The 26,189-nt window shown below is 41.7% G+C and overlaps 1 protein-coding gene across 8 annotated transcripts in view; it reads right to left on the bottom strand.

Moving 5' to 3' along the window:
* The window catches only part of LOC140493853 (liprin-alpha-1-like), a 224,078-nt gene that overhangs the window by 99,031 nt on the left and 98,858 nt on the right, over positions 1–26,189 (bottom strand). For all 8 annotated transcript variants that reach the window (XM_072592832.1, XM_072592827.1, XM_072592831.1 and 5 more), the window contains exons 2-7: positions 21,929–22,030; positions 14,566–14,730; positions 5,464–5,538; positions 4,617–4,724; positions 3,506–3,727; positions 2,693–2,839 (exon numbers count right to left, since the gene is read on the bottom strand). In XM_072592832.1, coding sequence (XP_072448933.1) covers positions 2,693–2,839; positions 3,506–3,727; positions 4,617–4,724; positions 5,464–5,538; positions 14,566–14,730; positions 21,929–22,030 — 819 coding nt within the window. The remainder of the gene's footprint in view (positions 1–2,692; positions 2,840–3,505; positions 3,728–4,616; positions 4,725–5,463; positions 5,539–14,565; positions 14,731–21,928; positions 22,031–26,189) is intronic.

The raw sequence follows: 26,189 nt of genomic DNA, 5'->3' as shown, positions 1-26,189 counted from the left end.
AAGGGGCCATGAAATGCCTTTGGCAAAAAGGATGAAAGGAAAATCACAAAGCCTTATTTTGAAGTATATAAAGAACAAGAGTAGCTAGGGAACGGCAAGGCAAATTTAATGCATGGAGCCAGAGAACGTGGGGAAGGTCCCTACGAATAGTTTGTATCAGTATTCACAAAAGACGGCGACCATGGAGGATGGTGAGTGTAGAGGGAATTGTTGATATTTTGTTGTCAATATAAAAAAGGAGACAAAAAAACTGCAGGCATTGGAATCCAAGGTAGACAAGCAGGAGGCTGCAAGAACACAACAAGCCAGGCAGCATCAGCAGGTGGCAAAGCCCTGAAGAGTTACACCAAAATCGTCGACTTTTCCACCTCCCGATGCGGCCTAGCTTACTGTGCTCATCCAGCCTCCTGCTTGTCTACCTGATATAAACAAATGAGGCAGTGTTGGTTATTGTGAAAAGCATTAAGGTTGACAAGTTCCCAGAACCTGATGGGATCTATCCTAGAATACTGAAGGATGCTGTTTTCCTGACTGGAGAACTGTGATCAGTGGTGTCCCTGCAGAGATCAGTGCTGGCACCCCTGTTGTCGGTAATATACATAAACAAATTGAAGCAGATATAGGTGGCCTGATTGCTAAATTTGTGGATGAATCAAAGATCAGGGAGTGCAAAGATCACCAGGATATAGATAGGCTGGAGATTTGGGCAGAGAAATGACAGATGCAATTTAGTATGGAAAAATGTGAGACAATGCATTTTTGAAGGTCTGATGCACGAGGGAAGTATACAGTGAATGGCAAAACCCTGAGAAGCACTGATACAGAGGAATTCAGGTGTACAGGTCCACAGGTCCGTGAAAGTGGCAACACAAGTGGATCAGGTGGTCAAGGTGGAATATGGCAAGCTTGCTTTCATCAACTGGGGCACAGAGTTTTAAAAATGGAAAGTCACACTGCAGCTATCTAGCACTTTCATGAGGCCACATTCAGAATACTGTGTATAGCTCTGGTTGCCACACCACCAAAAAAGTAGGGGAGGCTTTGGAGAGGGTACAGAAAAAGTTTACAGGATATGCCTGGTTTGGAGGGCATCAGCTACAAGGAGCAATTGAACAAACTTGATTTGTTTTCACTTGAATGGCACAGACTGAGGGGTGAGCTTTACAAAATTATGATACACATGAATAGAATGGACAGTTGGAGTCATTTTCCCAGGTCAGAACTATCAATTAATAGGCAATATAGGTTAAAAGTAAAAAGGGGGGGGGGGGGGGGGGGAAAGAAACGTTTAAAGGAGTTGTGAGAGGCAAGTTGCCTTTTTTTGGTAACACAGGTGGTAGTGCCTGAAATGAGCTACCAAAGATGTGGTAGAAGCAGATAGAATAGAAACGTCGAAGAGACATGTTGACAGATAAATGAATAGGCAGGGAATTCTGGGATACAGACCATGTAAAGGCAAACGATTTTGAATTTACAAAAGCATCCTGAGTCGGCACTGGTTTGGAGAACCTAAGGGTCTAGACCTCAACTTTGTTTCTTCAAAGCAGAAAGCAAGTACTTTTTGCTGTATCTTAAGACGCAAGTTAACAAATCACAGGCTCAGAACAAATCATACAGTGACCAAAAATGTTCAGAAGTGCAGCAAGGGTTAAACTATGTATGGAAACTAACTTTATGGCTATTTCCGCTTGTCTAGCAGTAAAACTGCAAAAGTGCCAGAGATCAAACAGAGCTGCAATTCACCATTCTGGGCACACCTACAATTTCCAAACATAGAAAATGCTGAACAACTTCTGTAAAGAGAAAAAATAATTACTGGCATTTTGGATGCATATCCTATTAGAATCCCATAAAAGGATACATATCCAAAACAATGACCTTTTTGTTATCTTTGTTGACATTAACTGATTGGTTGTGAATGTCAATCATTTTTGTTTCATTTCCAGATTTTTCTTTTTATCTTGATCTACATCCAAAAGAAAGGTCAGTTAGACAAGCTGTACTTCAATTTTGCTGCTACAATATTAAGTTTGAGTAAAATTTTATTAAACGATTTTGAATTATTGCTAAATCAACTGACTAGCAGATTCCATGACAAAGGTAAAATAAATTCATGTAAGTGCAGAAGCACAAGTCAGGGAAGTGTGTTTGAACTAAAATACTCAAACATCAAAATGCAGCACCAAAGAAAGCATTTAGATAAAGTAAACTTTAAAGAGCCTTGAATCTGCATGTGACACAAATTTATATTCTATTCCTTTCACTGTTGGTAGGCATTCTGACAACATTTAAAAGAAATGCCGAAATTCATTAACTGGATCCTCTTGGAATTGGGAGCCAAGTACAAGCCAAAAGACCGAGTTGCTTTCTGTTATAAATGAAAACTGGCAGCATTCGCTTCTCGATATTCAGTGGGCAAGAGCCACTGGAGCATAATGTTTGCTCTGGAATTCAAGTTGCTATATTTGTACAGTTAAACTTGTACATAGAGAAATAATTATTTGCTTACCAACTTCAACCTCAACTTAAATTCTGCATGTAAAGCCTTTTTTGAAAAAAAAATTAGTATATCCAACATTAGTACTGTTCCATGTAAATTTCTCTTCTCTTAAATGTGCTATTGCAAATAAACAATAGATATATACATAACAGTATATTCAGACATCATTTCATTTTCAACTTATACAAATACCTGTATGTATAAAGCATCTTTATTGGCGAGTTCATTTTCAAGTTTATCATTGAGATCATGTACAGACGTGGATTCACGTTGTGCACTGAGGTAGCGTTTTTCAAGAGTTGTTATTCTTTCCTCCATATCATCTTTCTGGGCCATGGCCTATTATAATTAGAACACATGGGACAGTTACTGCTCTTTCACAATACAAGATACAACCCCAGCTACTCCAAGCAAAAAATAAAACTCTGCACCTGAAGTGAATTCATTGTGACTTATTTACATTCCCATAAACAGTGAAAAAAATTTGAAACATTTCACGATAAGTACTGATCCCTACAGCTGCTGTGCAAATGTCAATATGCAGTTTCTCAGCTTATACAAAATCTCTGCTTGGTCCTTTCATCTTTTCTCCCCGCTAGCAAATATAGGCCATGTATATTTTGTTACCATAACTTCAAAATGAGCTGTGGGAGTATGCAGTGCATGGTCAAGATTACATAAATAATCTTTTAATTTACCACACACTATTACCCGATGCCTATCTAGGAGAGTGGTTAAAAATAAATAACTAACAATCCTTCCAGGATTGGATGTCAAAATTAACAAAATGTTTCAGCAAGTTTGTCGGGTTACTGGTTAGTTAGGTAGTTGCAAAGAACATAATTTATAATTATCAACTACTTACAATAATATTGTTTTGCAAATTTAGTAGTACTGTGCTTTAACTGTTCAATTTTGCAAATATTATGAAAAATTATCTAAGTCCATTCTGCTTGAGCTGCATAATTCACTGCTCTTCAAATAACTTTACCTTAGTATTCTTACCTCACGCAAGTCCCTCTGAAGTTTAGTGTTCATTTCCTCAGACTTAATTAAGTCTTTGCGAGCTGTATCCAGATCCTCTTCAAGTTCTGACACCCTACTAGAGAGAGCAGCCAATCGATCCTTTAACTGCCCTTGCTCCTTGTTTTGCTTATCTATTGTCTCCTGAAGCTCTATTACTTTAATTGAATCTTCTTCATGGTTTATGGAACAATTAGAAAATCTCTGTTTAAAACAAAAGTAACCATTTAAAGGAGAAAGCTGATCAGAGTTTCCCAATAATAATGAAAACAGTAAACAATTCTACAAACTGGAAACACATGAAGTAATAGATAATTGTTAATTAGATTGTGAAACATATGTGCCTTCTTGGTTGAGTAGAGGATACTGAATGAGATGGTTTGGCTCGTTTCTCAAGTTTTCTTGCAAGTATGATTTTTTAAATTAAATAGCTGCTGGAGTATCAGGATCCAAATGAAAAAGTGTGTCGCCATATATTCCTTTGTCCGGAGAGAAAATTACTCAAGCTGATAATGTGGTCTTCACATTAGAGCACTGTTTGACTACAAAAATTAAGTTTTGTTTGGAAGTATAATTCTTTAAAGGACAGACCATATACCAGCTTAGCTGAGTATACTTATCCCTATTTTACCCCATGTCTTCTTAGTAATCAGGCATAAGCCCTTCTTCAAGAATTCCTGAAGAAAGGCTTATGCCCAAAACGTCGATTCTCCTGCTCCTTGGATTCTGCCTGACCTGCTGCGCTTTTCCAGCAACACATTTTTCAGCTCTGATCTCCAGCATCTGCAGTCCTCACTTTCTCCTCCTTCTTAGTAATCTCCTCACATCTTAAATCTTTGTGTCTGGTAGTTAAGTAAACACATTTTTGTACCATTTATATATGCATCATTATTCCACAATGGCAGGCAAAGTGTACTACAGGCTTTGGCTTTGAATTTTCCTGGTAGATTATTTCATTAACCCACAGTAGGACAAGAGATTATTCCTTTGTACCAATTAAATCAATCTCATGTATCAATTATTTCATGGTAAGGTTAAATGGAGGTAGTAAATACAAAATGTAGCATAAAGGTTGATACTTGAAAAACTATACCATGCCATTCGTGCTTGGTGTATTTTCACTGTCACGCTTTCCATCTTCTAGTGGATCTGTTGCACCTTTCTTCGAAGCAAGTGTGTGCTGCTCCTTAAATAATGAGATCTGAAAGAAATTGTGAAATAAAACTGAATATGAAAAAGAAGCAACTCTTCAAAATTCACTAGTTTCAAAATAAAGATAACCAGTTATGAATATATTATAGTTGGCAAGGTAGCAGTTGAGAAGCTTGCAATTGAACGTCTTGGCAATGTTACAGAATGTTTTATTCTTGATGTTCTGCTCAATATTTGACAACATTTCCAAGTACTGATTTTGAAAACAGAAATTAGTAGTTGCAATGATCATCCCAATACAGAGGAGAAAGCATGGAAATGAATATTTAATACATTGGGTACAAAAACTGAAAGTTCATAACTATGCAGAAACAATTTCTGTACCTTCCTTATTGTTCTTATTCATTCTCAAAATAAGAACATGATTAATGTTTATTGCTTATTCTCATTGAGATGGTGGTGCTTAACTGCTCCAACCTGTGATGTAAGGTACACACAGTACCAATGTGAGGGAGTTCTTGGGTATTACTCAGGAATGATGAAATAGTGGCGGTCTACTTCCAAGAAAGATTGGTGTGCAGCAGAGGGAGAACTTACAGAGGGAGCTCTCATGCAGCTGTTATTCTCTTCCTTTCAGATCCTTATGTCAACACCTTTCTTCAAATTTATAAAATTTACTTTTCTAGATTTAACTTGCAAACATAAATGAATTGTTTGCCAACATATTATGCATATTGGGCCATGTTAATTCTGCAATATTTCAGGAAAGTATCAACACAAATACCTACCTCTTTCTCTCTAACTACTATTTCTTCTTCTAAAGCACTAACTCTTTCTAGTGCTACTCGTAACCGCTCTCGTACCTAGAAAACAGAACAAAATACACACGATGAGTTAATATTCAATGTGTACAACAAATGGATTTACTCACATTTGGAAAAACATGGATTTATTAGAGATTGGCAGGATGGCTGTGTGCGTGTGCGTGTGTGTGTGTGTGTGTGTGTGTGTGTGTGGGTGGGGCGGGGGGGGGTGTGGTGGAACGGTCATGTCTTGTAAACTTGACTGACCTTTTTAAGGAAGCAACAAAGGTGATTGATAAGGGCAGGGCTACTTGGATTTTAGCAAGGCCTTCCTCAAGGCTCATCACGGCAGGTTCATATAAAAAGTGAAGTCACATGGAACCCATGATGAGCTAGTAATGTGGATACAGAACTGGCTTGGTCATAGGAGACAGACAGCAGTGATCAGAGGGTGTTTTCCTGACTAGTGGTGTCCCACAGGGATCAATACTTATGCAACTACTGTTGTTTGCATTTTATATATATACATATATAAAAATGATTTGAAGGAGAATGTAGGTCATCTGAATGGTAATAATATGGACAACACAAGGATTGGGGGAATTGCAGATAGTGAGGAGGATTGCCAGAGGATACAGCAAGATGCAGATAGGCTGCAGATTTGGGCAGAGAAATGGCAGACAGTTTATTCTGGACAAATGAGGGGCGATGCACTTTGGAAGATCTAATGCAGGAGGGAAGTATACAGTAAATGGCAGAAATCTTTCGTAGCATCTACATTGATGTGTCAAGGCTTACAGGCCTACAGAGCTCTGTAAGTGGCAACACAAGGAGAAGTGGCCAAAGAGGCAAATGCATGCTTACCTTCAGCAGTACAAAAACTGGAAAGTCATGTTGTAGCTGTATTGAACTTCAGTTCGGCCACATTAGGAGTATAGTGTACTGTTCTGGTTTCCATTCTACCAGAAGAATGTGGAGGTTTTCGAAAGAATACAGAAAAGGTTTACCAGGATGGATTGGAGGGTATTAGCTATGAGCAGAGATTGGAAAAACTCTGTTTTCACTTGAATGTCGGAGACTGACAGGCAACCTGATACAAGTTTACAAAATGATGCAAGGCATGATAGAATGAACAGTCAAAATAGCCTTTTTTTTCAGGATAGAAATGTCAATTACCTGCTGGGACACAGGTTTAAGGTAAAAAGGAGATGAGAGAGGCAGATATTTTACACAAGAGGGTCATAAATGCCTGGAATGCACTGCCAAAGGTGGGAACAACAGCAACAATGAAGATGCATCTTGATAGATGCATCTATTCAAAATGCTGCCAGATTGTGGCAACCGTGGAAACGATTTGCACTGTATTGTATTTTTTTCACTCTATAACACGTGACAATAAAATCATTTAATCATTCATTCAACATTCATGAAAAGAATGTTGCATGACAATAACTAAAAACAGTAATGACAATAACTAACGTAGCTAATGCAAATTACTCCACAGAAGCATTGACTTATCTCTGTTAAACAATCACATCCTTCTTGCCGATTTTTCAAAATAACATCAGATACCATTTGTGATCTGTAGCTAGTTTCTCTTGTGATCATCTTTAATTGAGGAATTAGTTTGATGCTTTTGTTTCTTCCTTTCTTTTCTTCTTTTTCCTATAATATTCATTCTTTGAGCGATGGGTTCCAGTGACATCAGCTGAATGTTTCTGTACATGGGGTGGCACAGTGGCTCAGTGGTTAGCACTGCTGCCTCACAGCGCCAGGGACGCAACTTTGATTCTAGCCTTGGCCGACTGTCTGTGTGGAGTTTGCACAATCTCCCCATGTCTGCTTGGGTTTTCTCCAAGTGCTCCGGTTTCCTCCCACAGTCCAAAGATATGCAGGTTAGGTGAATTAGCCTCACTAAAGTGCCCAAAGTATTCAGGGATGTGTAGGCTAGGTACATTAGGAGAGATGTAGAGTAATAGGGTGGAGGAATGGATTTTGCTGGGATACGATTTGGAGGGTCAGTGTGGACTTGTTGGGTGAAATGGCCTGTTTCCACACTGTAGGGATTCTATGACTTTAAAAGCAAGTAAATGCCTATAACTGATATAGTTTCAGTGCTGATGTTATTTCAACATTAGAATAAGGGTAGCACGGTGGCACAGTGGTTAGCACTGCTGCCTCACAGCGCCAGAGACCTGGATTCAATTCCTGCCTCGGGCAACTGTCTGTGTGGAGTTTGCACATTCTCCCCGTGTCTGCGTGGGTTTGCTCCAGTTTCCTCCCACAGTCCAAAGATGTGCAGGTCAGGTGAATTGGCCATGCTAAACTGTCCATAGTGTTAGGTGAATGGGTCTGGGTGGGTTGCTCTTCGGAGGGTCAGTGTGGACTTGTTGGGCCGAAGGGCCTGTTTCCACACTGTAAGTAATCTAAAAGATCTAATCTAAAAGATACGTGAATAGGCAAGGAATAGAGGGATACAGACCATGTAGAGGTGGAAGATTTTAGTTTGGAAACATTTTGTGTATTGGCGCAGACTTGGTGGACCAAAGGGCCTGTTCCTATGCTTTTTCTTGCACTTTATATGTTTCAACTCTAACTGGATTACTCACACTTCACAAAAGTTGCACACCTCATTGACGTAGAGTGCCGTAAGTCAAGCCTTAGTATTCCCAGAGTCATCATAGAAGTTAAAAAATATTATCAAATTACTCATAGTCTTTTATTTACTTGTCAGATAGACTCAGGTTTACAGAAAACATGAACCAGGTCTCTGTACTTTACAATGACTATTTACTACAAATGAATAGGCTCTAACCTCAGGTAAATAACTATGATCTGTTGACATATAACTGCACTAGTTCAAACCCTAACTCACTTCTAAAAATTCTTAGACATGCATACAGAAAGTCAAAGACACAAAAACACACTGCTGTTATGGATAGAGGTGAAAAAAACCGTGTAAACTGTTAAATAGGACCAGCTCCTCAGGACTCAATGGTGTAGTTCCAAGTCCATCAGTTCTCTAATGTTCTCCTTCTGTTTCTCTCACTTCTTTACAGGGGAGAGAGGTTGGTTAACAAATTATAACATTTTTAACCTACTGATTAAAAACAATGCCTTACTGCAAATGGTGGGAGAAGATCAATAAATAAGTTTTCTTCTGGCTTTCGGCATTTTCCTAGAGGGACACAGACACCGACTGCCCTTTCAGCAGTTTGAAGGTTTCTGCCAGTATCATTCACACCCACAAGTCGCTCAAGTACCCAGCAGCCAGATAGTTATTGTTAGGCTGATGGTCACAACTTCACAATCCAATCAGCAATCTGTTGCTGGGCAAATCTCACTTTGTACCTGCCCCTCCCGGTACAGGCCCATCTACAATCACCTTCCTGTCTGCTTGACCCATTTCTGTTCTTTTAGATCATTTTCAAAATACATTTCCCTTTCACTAAACTTTGAGACTCATTAACCTCTCCCTTCTTGATTCAGAATCGTTTTCCCTGCAGAAGCCCTACATAAATGCAAGTTGCTATTGAAAGTAACTGTGACTAGTGGTTTGCCACACGGCTCGGCTCAGTGCTGGGTGAACACTTATATACAATCCATATTTATTACTTAGATGAGGAAAACATTTGTACTATAGTCAAGTTTACATATGACAAAAATAGATGGGAAGGCAAGTCATGACGATGACAGTATGAAGGGGCATATAGACAGGCTAAGTGAGAGGGTACAAAACTTGTCCAAAAGAACATAATTTTGGGAAATGTGAGGTCATGCACTTCAGCAGGAAGAATAAGACATCAACCTTATTTAAATGAACAAATACTGTACAAAGATACAGCACAGAGGGATTTGGGAGTCTTTGTCCATGGATCACAAGACGTTGGTATCCAAATTCAGCAAGTAATAGGCAAATGGAATATTAGCTTTTATTTCAAACCAAATGGAGTTTGAAAGTTGGGAGGTTTTGCTGAAACTATACAAGGCACTAGTCAGACCACAGCTAGAATACTGTGAACAGTTTTAAGCCCTTTATCTAAGGAAAGATAGACTGACATTGGGGGCAGTGAACAGCAGGTTGACTTGACTAGTATGTGACTGCCATATCAGGAGAGGTTGAGCAGATTGGGCCTGCATTCTTTGTTATTTATTCACTGGATGAGGGCATTGCTGGCTACGTCTGCATTTATTGCCCATCCTTAATTGCCCAAGAGTTAAGAGTCAAACACATTAGAACATAGAACAAAGAACAATACAGAGCAGAACAGGCCCTTTGGCCCTCGATGTTGTGCCGACCTGTGAACTATTCTCAGCTCATCCCCCATCCTAAAATCATCCATGTGCTTATCTAAGGATTGCTTAAATCTCCCTAATGTGGCTGAGTTGACTACATTAGCAGGTAAGGCATTCTACACCTCTGTTACCTGCCTCTGACATCGGTCTTAAATCTATCATGAGAGTCTGGTGTCGCATACAGGCCGGACCAGGTAAGGATGGCAGTTTCCTTCCCTTAAGGACATTACTAAACCAGGTGGATTTTTCCAACAATCAACAGTGGACTCATGGATATAAGACCTTTCATTCCAGATTTTTATTGAATTCAAATTCCACCATCTGCCATGGTGGGATTCAAACCTGGGTCCTCAGAACCTTACCTGAGTTTCCAGTGATAATACCACTAGGCCATCACCACGCCATTGGAATACAAAGGTATTCAGGCTGATCTTATTGAAACATAAAAGATTCTTAGTGGACTTGATGGGGAAAACAGGCTTTCTGCATCGACCCTTTGTGAGAGAGGGCATGCTCTCACAGTAAGGAGTCGCACATTTAAAACAGAAGAGAAGAAATTCCTCCTCTCCTTACCACAGGGGACCGTCGAGGGTGGACAGTTAAAGCAGTTAGGGAATCAAGAGTTATTGGGGGCAAGGCAGGAAAGTGGAGTTGGAGATTATTAGGTCAGCCATGACCATGATCTCACTGAATGGTGGAGCAGACGCAATGGGCTAAACAGCCTACTTCTGCTTCTATGTTTTATAGTCTTGTACAAAGTCCTATGCAAGACTTAGTGATTAATGTTAACTCCATCAAACATAAGGGATTAAATTCTCAGTTCAGATTTGACAAGTGCACATAAAAACAAAATCAAAACATACAAGAAGTTGTGTTAAGTTACTTTCCAAAGGCTATTTCCTAATATATCTGCACAAAATCTGTTCAAGTCATCCACACACATTTCTAAACAGATTTATTTTCTCTCAAATTTGTAAAATTAAGTTTTGGGGAAGATGTGGGGAAGCAGAAGTCGCAAAGTCCATGCAATTCCGAATTACTACTTTTCTCTCTAGATGTAAATGCCTTTGATTGAACTTGCATTTATGTAAAATGTAGGAGCAGCCCACAGTCTCTAGAGCCTGCTCACCAATCAGTAAGACAGGATTGCCTGACAGCCTCTCAATTATCCTGCCCAGGCCCTATATCCAAGAATCCATCCATTTCTGTTTGAAAATACCAAGACGACAGTACTTCCAGCTCTTCAAGGTTGAGAATTCCAAAGATTCACAACTCAGTTTGGAGAAAATTTTTCAACTTTTTTGAAAATGCTTTCATGGAACGTGGGTACCACTGATAGAACTAGCATCTGTTCCTCATTCTTAATCTGGTACATCTGGTACAAGCACAGTCATACTTCTATTCGTGAGTGAAATTCCCAGAGTTTGACCACAACAGTGAGGTTGTTCAAATCAAATTGGGGTGGCACGGTGGCTAGCACTGCTGCCTCACAGCACCAGGGTCCCAGGTTCGATTCCAGCCTCGGGCAACTGTCTATCTGGAGTCTGCACATTCTCCATGTCTACGTGGGTTTCTTCCCACAGTCCAAAGATGTGCATGGCAGGCGAACTGGCCATGCTAAATTGCCCATAGTGTTAGAGGTGCATTAGTCAGAGGGAAATGGGTCTGGGTGGGTTACTCTTCGGAGGGTCGGTGTGGACTGGTTGGGCCAAAAGGCCTGTTTCCACACTGTAGGGAATCTAATCTTCAGGGGGGAAACTAGCAGGTGTTGCGTTCTCCTTGTCCTCTAGGTCAAAGTTATAAGTGTGAGAGGTGCTATCAAGGACCCTGGGTGATGATTTGTTGCATTGCATATCAGATATTGTACGCTGCTTCCACAAAGAGTCAGCATTGGAGAAGTAAACATTTAAGTGGTGAGTGTGTGTTGATTAAGTAAACTACTTTGTTCTGGATGGTATTGAGTGCCTTCAAAGCTGCACTCATTGAGTGAACATTGGGGATGGAGGCAGTAAGTTAATGCCTTACAATATCCAGCATTTGACTTGCTCTCCTTGATGACACCACTCTCAGATGGTGACAAAACAGACTACAGACGGCAGGTGGAAGACCTGGAAAAATGGGGCACTGAGAACAACCTACCTCTCAATGCTGGCAATACCAGGGAACTCATTATTGACCTTTGGCAGGATGTTATTCATGCCCCCCTACACATGAACAGCACAGAGATGGAACGAGTGGAGAGTGTCAAGCTCCTGGGAGTGGTCATCCACAACAAGCTTTCTTGGACTCTTCATGTGGACGCACTAGTTACAAAGGCCCAACAATATCTCTTCAGGCAGCTGAGGAAATTTGGTATGACGGCAAATACCCTTTCCAACCTTATAGGTGTGCCATCGAGAGCATTCTGTCTGGATGTATCACTACCTGGTATGGCAACTGTACCATTCAAGACTGGAGACGGTTACAGAGAGTGGTGAACTCAGCCCGGACAATCACAAAGGCCAACCTCCCATCTATAGAATCGATCTACCAGGCCCACTGTCAAGGAAAGGCCGCCAGTATTCTCAAAGATCCATCCCACCCTGGCAATGTTTTTCTACAAACTGCTACCATTGGGGAGAAGGTACAGAAACCTGAACACACGCACCAGCCAGTTTCGAAACAGTTCCTACCCTACAGTTGTTAGAATACTGAATGGACTCACAAACTCTTAACATTCGTCTGTGCCTGTGTTTTTGTTTTTGCTGCTGTTTACCTATTATCTACTTACCTTACTATGCTACTTAACTCTGATGTGCTTGTATTGCTCGTAAGACAAAGCTTTTCACTGTGCCTCGGTACACGTGACGTGACGTTCCATTCTGTTCCATTCCATTGCTCTTGTAACCACAGTAATTGAGAGACTGGTCCAGTTAATTGGTTTCATGACGACATTATCAGGTTGAAAAAATTGTTGATTTAAAGAAAAGGATATTCAATGGGATTCTAGAGTTACAGATGGGTGTTAAGGAGGGTGGTAAAGGACAGGCAATGTGGAGCTTGGAAAAATTTCAAAAAGGAGCTCTAAAGCTATTTTTAACAGAGGTCAATTTTGGGTGAAAAATGGTTTTGGAACGAAGGATAGGTGGGTCAAGAAGCACATGGTCTGAAGGGGAAGATACATTATACTTTGAGAGAAAAGGTTCAAAGATAAGAGCCCATGGTGTTGGAGATAGTGTACTGGCATGGAAGTAGAGAATTGGATAATGGGCAGGAAACAGTGTGTGCAGATAAGGAGCTCTTTTCGGATTGATCACCTATGACCAGTGCAGTTCCAAAGAGATCAGTGCTGGGACTGCAACTATTTTATTTTAGTTGAGAAAGGAAGTGAGTGCATTGTAGCCACATTTGCAGATGACACAAAAATAGGGGGAAAGGCAAGCTGCGAAGGGGATATAAACAGCTTATAAACAGGTAGCAATTGTAAGAGGATGCTTTCCTTCATGGGAGAGTCTAGGAGTGGAGGGCCTACCTCAGAATAAAGGGGTGTCAAATTAAAACTGAGATGTGGAGCAATGTCTTCCCTGAGGGTTGTCTGTCTTTGGAACACCTTTCCACATAGAGCTGTGGGTGCAAAGACCTTGTGTATATTTAAAGGTTAAAAACAGATTCTTGATCAGTTAGGGAAGGGGCAGAAAAGTCAGGAATGTCAGCTCAGCCATGATCCTGCTGAATAACTGAGCAGGCTGGAGGGGACAGACAGCCTACTGCTGTTACTACATCTTATTGTCTTAAAGCCATGAAAGTATTTAAACACAAGAACCAGGAATAACAAACAATCTGTCCTTTAAGAACACGTGAACCCAATCAGCATCCAGAGCAAGCATCTCGGCAGCTAGTCCTGAACACAGGCGGAATCTCAGGCACATGCAGTATAAAACTACATGTTGTGCAATCTGTGCTCCCACCACCAAAACTAAAGAACAGAGGATTGCACACAAACTGAAAAAACTTGACTTTTCTCTCCCCATGTCAAAGTTTATACCTTTGCAACCCTAGGCATAAATGACACTGCAGTTCCAATAAGATCCAATAATGATCCAACACAAAACCCTAATTATACGAAAACTGCCTCAATGCAGTTCACATGAACACAATCAGACCAAAAAAACCAAACTGAACCAAGAGAGCTGACCAAAAGGTGGTCAAAGCAACATCTTCAAGAAAAAGATAAAGATAAAGATCAAGATAACAAGGAATTTAGGGAGGGCAATACAGAGCTTAGGGCTGCTAATGGCACAGCTGTCAATGTGAATGAAGGAAGTAACAGACATTAAAGATGATGGCATGAGAGGAGCACAGAATCCATAACAGGGGCAGGACTGTTAACAGTTAGAGGAAACAAAACAAAGCAAAAGAGAGATCTGAGAATGAGGCTGAGAAATTCTAAAATCGCTGCTCGACCATAAGCAATGCCACTGGATGGGAGTTATGATACCTTCAGTTGAGTTTATATTTGTGGAGAGTGTAAGAATGGAATAGTCAAGTTGAGAAGCAATTAAAGCATGGATGACGGTAGCAGGAAGAAATGAGGCTATATCCCCGGACAGTAAAAAGGGCAAAAAATGATCCCCAGTTTTTCTCCTTTGTTAAAGTCTATGGAAATTTTTCAACTTTAGCTCAACACTAACAAAAATGGTATCATTTCAGCAATTTTTTAAAAAACATCTAATCTTGGATCCAAGGATCACCAAATTCTACACATGATGGGATTTACTGTGTGGAACAATCTAACGTGCAGAAATCTAATACCTTTTCATCTAAAGCTTTGTGGTGCTCAAATAACGATTTGAGTGCTTTCAGAACTTCTACTTCACTTGAAACTCCTGCAGGTGATTGAGCTTGCCTCTTCACTACCGTCATTCTGAGTGATCGCTCATGTCGGGAAACGAGACACTCGAGGTGTTCTAAAAGCAGCTGTAATACAAACAACAGATTAAATTGATACACTATTTCAACACTTACAACACAACATTCTTAATATTACTGTTGCAACAGAAACACAAATGATAATCTTGTTTGTCTCAATTAATCATTACAACTATTATAACTTTAATAATCTAACTTGCAGGTTTCCCTGAGCAGGAATTAAATGAAAAACATACTTTTTCAAGGTAGATTCTCAAAAACTCACAGGACAGCAGGAGCACACCCTTGAAATGATTTTCCCTACAGCCCTGAAAGAAGTTCAGAACTCCAAAAACCTATTGACACCTTATACAAATGGCTATTAGTCACCACTGTGGCAAGATCACTACCTCTTCTACTCCGCTAAATGGCAGTCAAGTATATAATTCCCACTGCAGTTATCTGCTCAGATCGGCTCAGAGACAAAATCTGCTGGTTTCTGATCTTAATCATTCAAGTATCATACCATCAACCACACATTGACAGTCATTTTTGCAGTAGCAGCGTGAGGGCTGAGAGTGAAGACCAAGAGGCTGCTGCGAAGGCAAATTCCTCCTTTTAAAAACTTACCCCGTGGAATCAGCAGCCTCCATTTTTGCAGCAGAAGCAGTGACAGCAGAGACTGGGGTCTGCTAGGGAGACAAATTAATCCTTTAATAACTTACCTTGTGAATAGGGGAAGCAGACGCCAAACACAAGCGGATATGGGCCTGCTGAGTAAGTGAGGTATTTGGGCGGTTACTTTACCTAAACACTACAGAGGTCGCATCTCCCAAACACCCTCCACCTCGAACCAAAAGAAAAAGTTTGTCCCAGATTCTGTTTGCGTTCTAGTTTTTTCAATAGTCTCTTTTGGAATTCAGAACAGTGGGAACAGATGTTAGGGCAGTCACATGCTCTTCCTGTAGGATGTGAGGGGTAAGGGTCATCAGTGTCCCCACCGACTTCATCTGCAGGAAGTGCACCCAACTCCAGCTCCTGGGAAAGTCTTATGGAATTGGAGCTGGATGAACTTCGGATTATTCGGGAGGCAGAAGGGGTAGTAGAGAGGAGTTACAGGGAGGTAGTACACCTCAGTTACAGGAAAACGGTAGATGGGTTACAGTCGGGAGTGTGTTGCTGGAAAAGCACAGCAGGTCAGGCAGATTCCTGAAGGGCTCCGGCCCGAAATGACGACTCTCCTGCTCCTCGAATACTGCCTGACTTGCTGTGCTTTTCCAGCAATACACATCGACTCTGATCTGCAGCATCTGCAGACCTCACTTCCTCCTCGATGGGTTACAGTCAAGGGTTGGAAAGGGAACAAGCAGACAGTGCAGGGATCCCGTCAATAACAAGTACGCACGCCAGGGTCAGAGGTTTCTCTGATCGAATCTACAAGATTCTGAAGGGGGAGGGTGAGCAGCCAGAAGTCGTAGTACACACACACTGGCACCAATGACATAGCCAGAAAAAGTGATTTCAGGGAGTTAGATTGGAAGTTAAAAAGCAGGATGAGCAGAATAGTAATCGCAGGGTTACTACTGTTGACACGTGCTAGTGAGGAGAGGAACAGGGAGCAAGTGCAGCGAAACATGTGACTACAGGGCTGGTGCAGGAGGGACAGCTTAAGATACGTAGATCATTGGGGTATCTTCTGGGGAAGGTGGGGCCTGGACATGAAGGACAGGTTGCACTTAAAATGGAGGTGCACCAACGTCCTGGGAGGGAGATTTGCCAGAGTACTTCGGGAAGGTTTGAACTAGTTTGACAGGGCAATGGGAAACAGCTGCAGGTCAGAGGAGAGAGTAGTTATTGAACAGGCAGAAATAGAATGGAGAGTGTCTATCAGGAAGGATACACAGTTGATAGAGCAAAGGGATGGATTAAAGTGTGCTTGTTTCAATGGAAGGAATGTCAGGAATAAGAGTGATGAACTTAGAACATGGATCAGTACTTGGAACTATATTGTTGTGGCCATAATGGACACATGGATTTGATAGGGTCAGGAAAGGTTTCTGGATGTCCCAGGGTTTAGATATTTTAAAAAGAACAGGGAGAGGGTAAAAGAGGGGAAAAGCATTTTTAATTACAAAGTACATCACAGCTACAGAAAAAAACCAAAACACACAACGACCCTCGATGTTATGCCGACCTATGGAACCAATCTGAAGCCCAACTATCCTACATTATTCCATTTTCATCCATATGTCTATCCAATGACCATTTAAATGCTCTTACTACTCCAAGTAAAGAAACTACATCTGTCCTATAGCTTTAAATTGAGGGTAATAGATATGTCCCCTCGTGCTAGCCATCACCATCTAACCCTCTGATTATCTTCTATGTCTCTATTAAGTCACCTCTTAACCTTCTTCTCTCTAATGAAAATAGCCACAAGTCCCACAGCCTTCCCTCATAAGACCTTCCCTCCATATCAGGCAATGTCCTGGTAAATCTCCTCTGAAGCCTTTCCAAAGCCTCCACATCCTTCCTATAATGTGGGGACCAGAACAGTACGCAATACTCCAAATGCAGCCACACCAGAGATTTGTACAGCTGCAGCATGACGTCATGGCTACGAAACTCAGTCCCTCTACCAATAAAAGCTAACACACCGTACGCCTTCTTAATTCCCTATCAACCTGGGTGGCATCTTTCAGTGATCTATGTACATGGACACAAAGATCTCTCTGCTCATCTACACTACCAAGAGTCTGACCATTAGCCCAATACTCTGTATTCCTGTTACTCCTTCCAAAGTAGATCACCTCTTATTTTTCTGCATTAAACTACATTTGCCAACTCTCAGCCTAGCTCTGCAGCTTATTTATGTCCCTCTGTAAAATGCACTATCCACAACTCCACCAACTTTAGTGTCATTTGCAAATTTACTAACCCATCCTTCTACGCCCTCATCTAAGTGATTTATAAAAATGACAAACAGCAATGGCCCCAAAACAGATCCTTGTGGTACCCCACTAGTAACTGAACTCCAGGATAAACACTTTCCATCAACCACCACCCAGTCTTTTTCAGCTAGCCAATTTCTGATCCAAACCGATACATCAACCTCAAACCCATACCTCCATATTTTGTGCAATAGCGTACTGTGGGGAACCTTATCAAACGCCTTACTGAAATCCTTATACAGCACATCTACCGCTTTACCCTCATCCACCTGTTTGGTCACCTTCTGAAAGGTGTGTCAATAAGGTTTGTGAGGCACAACCTACCTTTCACAAAACCATGTTGACGAGCCCTAATCAACTCATTCTTCTCTAGATAATTATAAATTCTATCTTTTTATAAACTTTTCCAACACTATCCACAACCAAAGGAAGGCTCACTGGTCTATAATTGCCAAGGTTGTTTCTACTCCCCTTCTTGAACAAGGGGACAACATTTGCTATCTTCCAGCCATCTGGCACTATTCCTGTAGACAATGACAACATAAAGATCAAAGCCAAAAGCTCTGCAATCTCCTCCCTGACTTCCCAGAGAATCCTAGGATAAATCCCATCCAGCCCTGGGGACTTATTTTCATACTTTCCAGAATTGCTAACACCTCCTCCTTGTGAACCTCAATCCAGTCAAGTCTAATAGCCTGTATCTCAATATTCTCCTCGAAAACTTTGTCTTTTTCCAGTGTGAATACTGATGAAAACTATTCCTTTAGCATTGTCCAGTCTCCTCTGACTCTACGCACAACTTCCCACTACAATTCTTGATTGGCCCTAATCTTTCTCTAGTCATTCTTTTATTTTTGATATACCTCTTGAAAGCTTCAGGGTTTTCCTTGATCCTATCTGCCGATGACTTCTCAAGTCCCCTCCTGACTCTTCTTAGCTCTCTCTTTCGGTCTTTCCTGGCTAACTTGTAACTCTCAAGCACCCTAACCGAGTCTTCACGTCTCATCCTAACAGAAGCTGCCTTTTTCCTCTTAGTTGTTGAGAAGAGTTTGTCTATTGTGTGGAAGTCAGTAACAGGAAAGGAGCAGTCTCTTTATTGGGTGTTTTCTATAGAACACACAATAGCAGCAGAGAGATGGAAGAACAGATTGGACAGCAGATCTTGGAAAGATGCAGATGTAACTGAGTTGTTGTTATGGTGACTTCAACTTCGCTAATACTGATTGGAATCTCTTTTGTGCCAATGGTCAGGATGGAACCAGTTTTGTCAGGTGTGTTCAAGAAAGATTCCTGACTCAATATGTTCATAGGCCTACAGGGGAGGCCATACTGGATTTGGTACTACGCAGTGAGCCAGGCCAGGTATTAGATCTCTCCGTGGGAGAGCACTTTCTGACAGTGACCACAACTGCCTCATCGTTACCATAGCCATGGAGGGGGATAGGAGCAGACAGTATGAAAGGTATTTAATTGGGGGAGGGGAAATAACACTGCTATTAAACTGGAGCTATGGAGTATAAATTGGGAACAATTGTTTTAAGGGAAATGCACAACAGAAATGTGGAGGCTGTTTAAGGACCCTTTGTTGGGAGTGTTAGATAACCTTGTCCCACTGAGGCAGGCAAGGAATGCTAAGGTGAAGGAGCCTTGGATGTCAAGAATAGAGGTGGTTCTCATCAAAAAGAAAAAGGAAACTTAAGGTTGAGGAAGCAAGGATCTGATACAGCTTTAGAGGATTACAGGTTAGCTAAGAAAGAACGCAAAAATGGATTGAGGAGAGCTGGGGGGTCAGGAACAAGCCTTGGCGGGAAAGATTAGGGAAAGCGAAAGGCATTCTACATGTATGTGAGGAGTAAGAGAATGATCAGAGAGAAGGTAGGGTCGATCAGGGATTCTGGAGGGAAGTTGCGCCTGGAGTCTGAAGAGGTCAGGGAGGCCCTAAATGAGTTTTTTGCTTCAGTATTCACTAGAGAGAGGGAACTTTGTTGATAGGCTTGAACAATTTGATATGAAGGAAGTGGATATGTTGGAGATTCTGGGAAGCATCAAAATAGATAATTCCCCAAAGCCGGACCAGATATATCAAAGGTTATTATGGGAAACGAGGAATGAGATTGCTGTACCTTTGGTGATGATCTTTGCATCCTCACTCTCCACAGGAGCAATACCAGATGATTGGGGGGAGGCAAATGCTGTTCCTCTGTTCAAGAAAGGGAATAGGGAGATCCCTGGGAATTACAGACCAGTCAGTCTTACCTCTGTAGTAAGCAAGGTACTGGAAAGGATTCTGAGAGATAGGATTTATGACTATTTGGAAAAACAGAGTGTGATTAAAGAGAGTGAACATGGCTCTGAGAGGGACAGGCCATGCCTCACAAGCCTTACTGAGTTCTTTGAGGATGGGACAAGACAAGATGACAAAGGTTGAGCAGCGGATGTGGTGTATATGGATTTCAGTAAACAATTTGATAAGGTTCCCCACAATAGGCTCATTCGGCAAGTTAGGAGGTATGGGATACAAGGAAATTTGGCTGTCTGGATACAGAATTGGTTGGCCGAAAGACGATAGCAAGTGGTAGTGGATAGGAAGAATTCCGTTTGGAGGTCGGTGACCAGTGGTGTCCTGTAGGGATCTGTTCTTGGGCCTCTGCATTTAGTTGTTTTATAAATGACTTGAATGAAGTGGAAGGGTGGGTTAGTAAGTGTGCCTATGATACAAGGGTTGGTTGCATTCTAAATAGTGTCAACAACAGGCTACAACAGGACATTGACAGGAAGCAGAGGCTGAGAAGTGGCAGATAGAGTTCAACCTGGATAAATGTGAAGTGGTGCATTTTGGAAGGTTGAATTTGAATGCTGAGTACAGGGTTAAAGACAGGATTCTTGGCAGTGTGGAGGAATAGCGGGATCTTGAGGTCCACGTACATAGATCCCTCAAAGTTTCCACCCAAGTTGACAGGGTTGTTAAGGCGGCTTATGGTGTTTTAGCTTAAATTAATAGGGAAATTGAGTTTAAGAGCCACAAGGTTTTGCTGCAGTTCTGTAAAACCCTGGTTAGACCGCACTTGGAATATTGTGTCCAGTTCTGGGTATCTCATAATAGGAAGGATGTTGGTGCTTCAGAGAGGGTGCAGAGGAGATTTACCAGGATGCTGCCTGGATTGGAGGGCCTGTCTTATGAAGAGAGGTTGCGTGAGCTCAGGCTTTTCACACTGGAGGGAAGGAGGAAGAGAGGTGACTTGATAGTGGTATACAAGGTAATGGGAAGCAGAGGTAGAGTAGATAGCCAGAAACTTTTCTCCAAGGCAAAAATGGCTGCCATGAGGGATCATAATTTTAAGATGATTGGAGGAAGGTTTAGGGGAGATGTCAGAGGTAGGTTCTTTATGCAGAGAGTGTGGGTATGTGGAATGCATTGCCAGTGGTGGTCGTAGAGTCAGAGACATTAGGGACATTTAAGCAACTGCTGGACAAGCACATGGACTGCTGTAAATTGAGGGGTGTGTGGGTTAAGGTGATCTTAGATTAAGATAAATGCTCGGCACAACATCATGGGCCGAAGATCCTGTACTGTGCTGTGTTCTATACTGTGTTCCTATATGGTCATCAGGCAGTGGTCATTAGCAGCCAAAAAATAAACAATGTATTGCAGTTAAATTCCTTACTATTCCATATATGCACTTCAACTGATATTGTTCTCCAAGTGTTCTGAAATTTGAAAGTGCCCATTGAAATCTTAGTTAATAAATATTTTGTGGAGATCAAGCCTTGAAAAGACACAGCCATATAGTTCAACAAATAAAACCCTCCGAAGAGTAACCCACCCAGACCCATTTCCCTCTGACTATTGCACCGAACACTATGGGCAATTTAGCATGGCCAATTCACCTGACCTGCACATCTTTGGACTGTGGGAGGAAGCTGGAGCACCCGGAGGAAACTCATGCAAACACGGGGAGAATGTGCAAGCTCCATACAGACAGTCGCCTGAGGCTGGAATTGAACCCAGGTCTCTGGCACTGTGAGGCAGCAGTGCTAACCACTGAGCCACCGTGCCACCATGTTTGTTAGGTGGCAATGGGTAAAAGTTTAGAAGCCGTAACTAACCAAGTAATATTTCAGTTTTAATCTGGGAAATACAAGAACAACAAATCCAACCTCTTGACAATTATAACAAAATAATGATTTATTTTTAAAAAGTGACAAAATTCTACTGTGGGGATTGCAAATGACAGCTCCATTAGCATTCTTACTTTGCATTAAATTTACAATTGCATGAAGTAAGGATATGTTTTCATTATTTATAGTTCAGTTACCCGAGTGTTGTTTCTTTCTGCTTTCAGTTCAGAAATTTCTTCCTCTCTTTCCAGGAGATGCTCTCTGCATACATTTAATTCTTTTGTGAGTGCTGCAAACTCCTATAAAAGAAATATGGGACTGGTTTAAATTTAGACACTTGCTATTAAACAGAACCATAAAACAGAAAAATCTAACTTATTTGCCAGCTAAATCGGAGAAAATTCTTCTAAACTAGCATTCAGTTACAACTATTCACCAGAAATGCAAAGCTTCTTTTGGACTGTATGTACTCGAGATGGGTGCTGTGCCTAAGTAAATGGTTAATATGCAACTGAGTCAAAGCAATAGTAAACTCCTGTAAACAAATCCATAAGACCATAAGAAATTGACTTTGTCAGCTCCTTTCAGCCCATCAGGTCCATTCAATCATTTAACGAGATCATGGCTGATCTGATAATCCTTGACCCCATTTTTTGCCTTTTCCCGAGACCCTTGATGCCCTCACTGATTAAAAATGTGTTTCCCTCAGCCCTGAATATACTCAATGACCCAGCCTTGATAGCTTTCTGCAGTAAATGCATCTACAGATTCAATACCTTCAGAAGAAATTTCTCAACTCTGTCATAAATTGATAGCTCTGTTCAGAAGAGCAATTCCAATCATTATAAAATCACAGTTTAAAAGCAGGTCCACTTTGTCTTAAGTTTCAATCTTCCCAAAAATTAACATTTTGTTTTCAGATAATTACAGGGTTGCAGCACCATTTCATGTTATTTAAGTAGTTATCCTTCATTGAGTAGTTTAGACAGTAGCTGAACCATTTCATCCAAGTGATCACAGCACATATCCAGTGAGACAGGAAGACAAAAACATACCATCATGCTCATCAAGAGATGCAGAAACAATCCTACAAAATAAGAGCAGGACGATGACATTTGGCCCCTAAAGCCTGATTCACCATTGAATAAGATCACGAGTAGTGAGTTTTTGTTTTGAATTGCACATTCCCATCCACCCTGATGGCATCCAACATGATCTGACAAGAATGTATCTACCTATGCTGGATTGCCATTTCACTGCCTTTAGAAGCAGAGAGGTTCCAAAGTCACATAAACCTCAAACTTTTTTTCTCATTTGAGTCCTAAAATGGTCAACCCAGTTTTAAAACAGAGCACTTCAGAGGCAACAGTCTTTCCACTTCCACACTGTCAAGATCATTTGGTATCTAAGACACGTCAACTAAGTCACCCCTCACTCTAAAGTCTAGTGGCATCAAACCCAGCCTGTCCAACATAAAGACAACGCCCTCATTCCAGGTATCAATCTACTAAACCTCCACTGAGCTACATCCTGTGCATTAATACCTTTCCTTAAATAAGTAAACGAACTGCGCACCATAATCAAAATGTGACCTTACCAAAGTCCTGTATAACTGACGCAGAACATCCTTACTTTCAGGTTTAATTGTAAATCTGAGATAACCACCTTCATTGTCTACTATACCTTCAATTTTGGTGTCATCTGCAAACTTTTAACCATTCACATCCACAGCATTTATATAAATGACAAAAAGCAGTGGACCCAGCAATGATCCTTTTGGTACACCACTGGTCACAGCCTTCCAGTCTGAAAGACAACTCTCCACCAGCACCCTCTGTCTTCTAGCTTTGAGCCAGTTCTGTATCTCAATCAATATCACAAAAACAAGATGTAGTCATCATCACATTACTATGTGTAAAGTTACTTTTCATTAACAGAAGGCAGGCAAGCTATGGAAAGATCTGTAAATAAGGATGTGAATTTTTAAAAAGGTAAGTGCTGCAGGGTAGAGATACTGCAAGTCAGTGATTATAGGGTACTGAATGAATGGGATATATTCAAAGGTAGAATGTGGAGTTTTCAATGAGCACAAAGTTATTTAGGGTGGAAGCTGTAGACAATACAGGAAAACCCGAATGGGAAACTGGAGGTAAAGAAATGAATTACATTTTCAGCAAATGAGCTAGGTCACAGCCAATCCCAGGTAATGTTACAGAAATGGAAGTGAACAATTTTGGTGCTGGAGTGGAGACAAGTCAGAAGCTCACCATGAGGTCAAATGCATCACCCAGGTTGCACAGAAATCGGTTAGACGGTTGAAGGAAGAGGATGGAATTGGTAACCAGATAATCACATTTACGATGGGGCCTCAGGGGCTTAAATCAAGAGCTCTGGTCTGAAATCCCTTATCTTTGTTGCTGTTGGTCCAGGCAAGGCAGCAGCTTGAGACTGGAATTCAGTGTACCTGCATGTCAATGGGAATGTGCAGATCCTCCAAGCAACTGCACTGTTTAGAGGATTCACTGTTTTGGTTTTCCCAACATTTAGTTCAAGCAGATTACACTCATCCAATATTGTATGTCAGACAAGCTGCATGATAATCATGAGGAATTTGGAGAGACGCTTGTGAGGTAAAGCTGTTTGGGTGAAGACAAGTATCCAAGATCTCAATTACAAACAGGAATGTTCAGTGTCCTGATCAACATCTACCTCAAGCAACACAATTAAAACATTTTTACCTGGCCAGTTATCTGATGACAAAATGAGGGAACTTGCTATGTATAGACTGGCTTCCTTATGGACTGACGACACTTCAGACATACACCACAATGTGCTCTGGGACATCCTGAGAAAGTGAAAATTTCTCGAAATATGTTCAAACTCATCTTTCTGAAATCTGTCTCAACACTTGCTTTTACATTGACAAGTCAAACTCTACATTTTACACTTTGTACAGTGAATGTGTATTGCTGAAAGGCCTTCAAACAGCACTGGATGAATTCCTGCAAGCGGACATTAGCTTAATATATAAAAGTGGATTAACCAGACTAATGGTACTCATGGCTTCTTGAAGTAGGTGGTTGATGGGAAATAAGTCTGCCTCCGCCGTATCTGCTCCAAGGAGGACCAGTTCCATCACAGAACACACCAGATGGCCTCCTTCTTTAGAAACCGTAATTTCCCTTCCCACGTGGTTAAAGATGCCCTCCAACACATCTCGTCCACATCCCGCACCTCCGCCCTCAGACCCCACCCCTCCAACCGTAACAAGGACAGAACGCCCCTGGTGCTCACCTTCCACCCTACAAACCTTCGCATAAACCAAATCATCCGCCGACATTTCCGCCACCTCCAAACAGACCCCACCACCAGGGATATATTTCCCTCCCCACCCCTTTCCACCTTCCGCAAAGACCATTCCCTCCGTGACTACTTGGTCAGGTCCACGCCCCCCCGACAAATCACCCTCCCATCCGGGCACCTTCCCCTGCCACTGCAGGAATTGCAAAACCTGCACCCACAACACCTCCCTCACCTCCATCTAAGGCCCTTCCACATCCAAAGTTTTACCTGCACATCCACCAATATCATTTATTGTATCCGTTGCTCCCGATGCGGTCTCCTCTACATTGGGGAGACTGGGCGCCTCCTAGCAAAGCGCTTTAGGGAACATCTCCGGGACACCTGCACCAATCAACCACACCGTCCTGTGGCCCAACATTTCAACTCTCCCTCCCACTCTGCCGAGGACATGGAGGTCGTGGGCCTCCTTCACCGCCGCTCCCTCACCACCAGACGCCTGGAGGAAGAACGCCTCATCTTCTGCCTCGGAACACTTCAACCCCAAGACATCAATGTGGACTTCAACAGTGTCCTCATTTTTCCTTCTCCCACCTCACCCTCGTTACAAACTTCCAGCGCAGCACTGTCCCCATGACTTGTCCTACCTGCCCATCTTCTTTTCCACCTATCCACTCCACCCTCTCCTCCTTGACCTATCACCTTCATCCCCTCCCCCACTCACCCATTGTACTCTATGCTACTTTCTCCTCACCCCCACCCTCCTCTAGCTTATCTCTCCACCCTTCAGGCTCACTGCCTTTATTCCTGATGAAGGGCTTTTGCCCGAAACGTCGATTTTACTGCTCCTTGGATGCTGCCTGAACTGCTGTGTTCTTCCAGCACCACTAATCCAGGTTGATGGGAAATGTTCATTCTGGAGTTGAGTCACTAGTGGTGTACCACAAGGATCTGTTTTGGAGCAATTGCTGTTTGTCATTTTTATAAATGATCTAGATGAGGGTTAGATGAAGGATGGGTTAGTAAATGTGCAGATGATACGAAGGTCAGTGGAGTTGTGGATAGTGGTGAAGGATGTTGCAGGTTACAGAGGGACATGGATAAGCTGCAGAGCTAGGCTGAGAAGTGGCAAATGGATTAGTGGTGCTGGAAGAGCAC

This window comes from Chiloscyllium punctatum, chromosome 22 (assembly GCF_047496795.1).
Source record: "Chiloscyllium punctatum isolate Juve2018m chromosome 22, sChiPun1.3, whole genome shotgun sequence".
Taxonomy (NCBI): domain Eukaryota; kingdom Metazoa; phylum Chordata; class Chondrichthyes; order Orectolobiformes; family Hemiscylliidae; genus Chiloscyllium; species Chiloscyllium punctatum.
The sequence above is the reverse complement of the archived record's forward strand: the minus strand, read 5'-3'. Positions and strand labels throughout refer to the sequence as shown.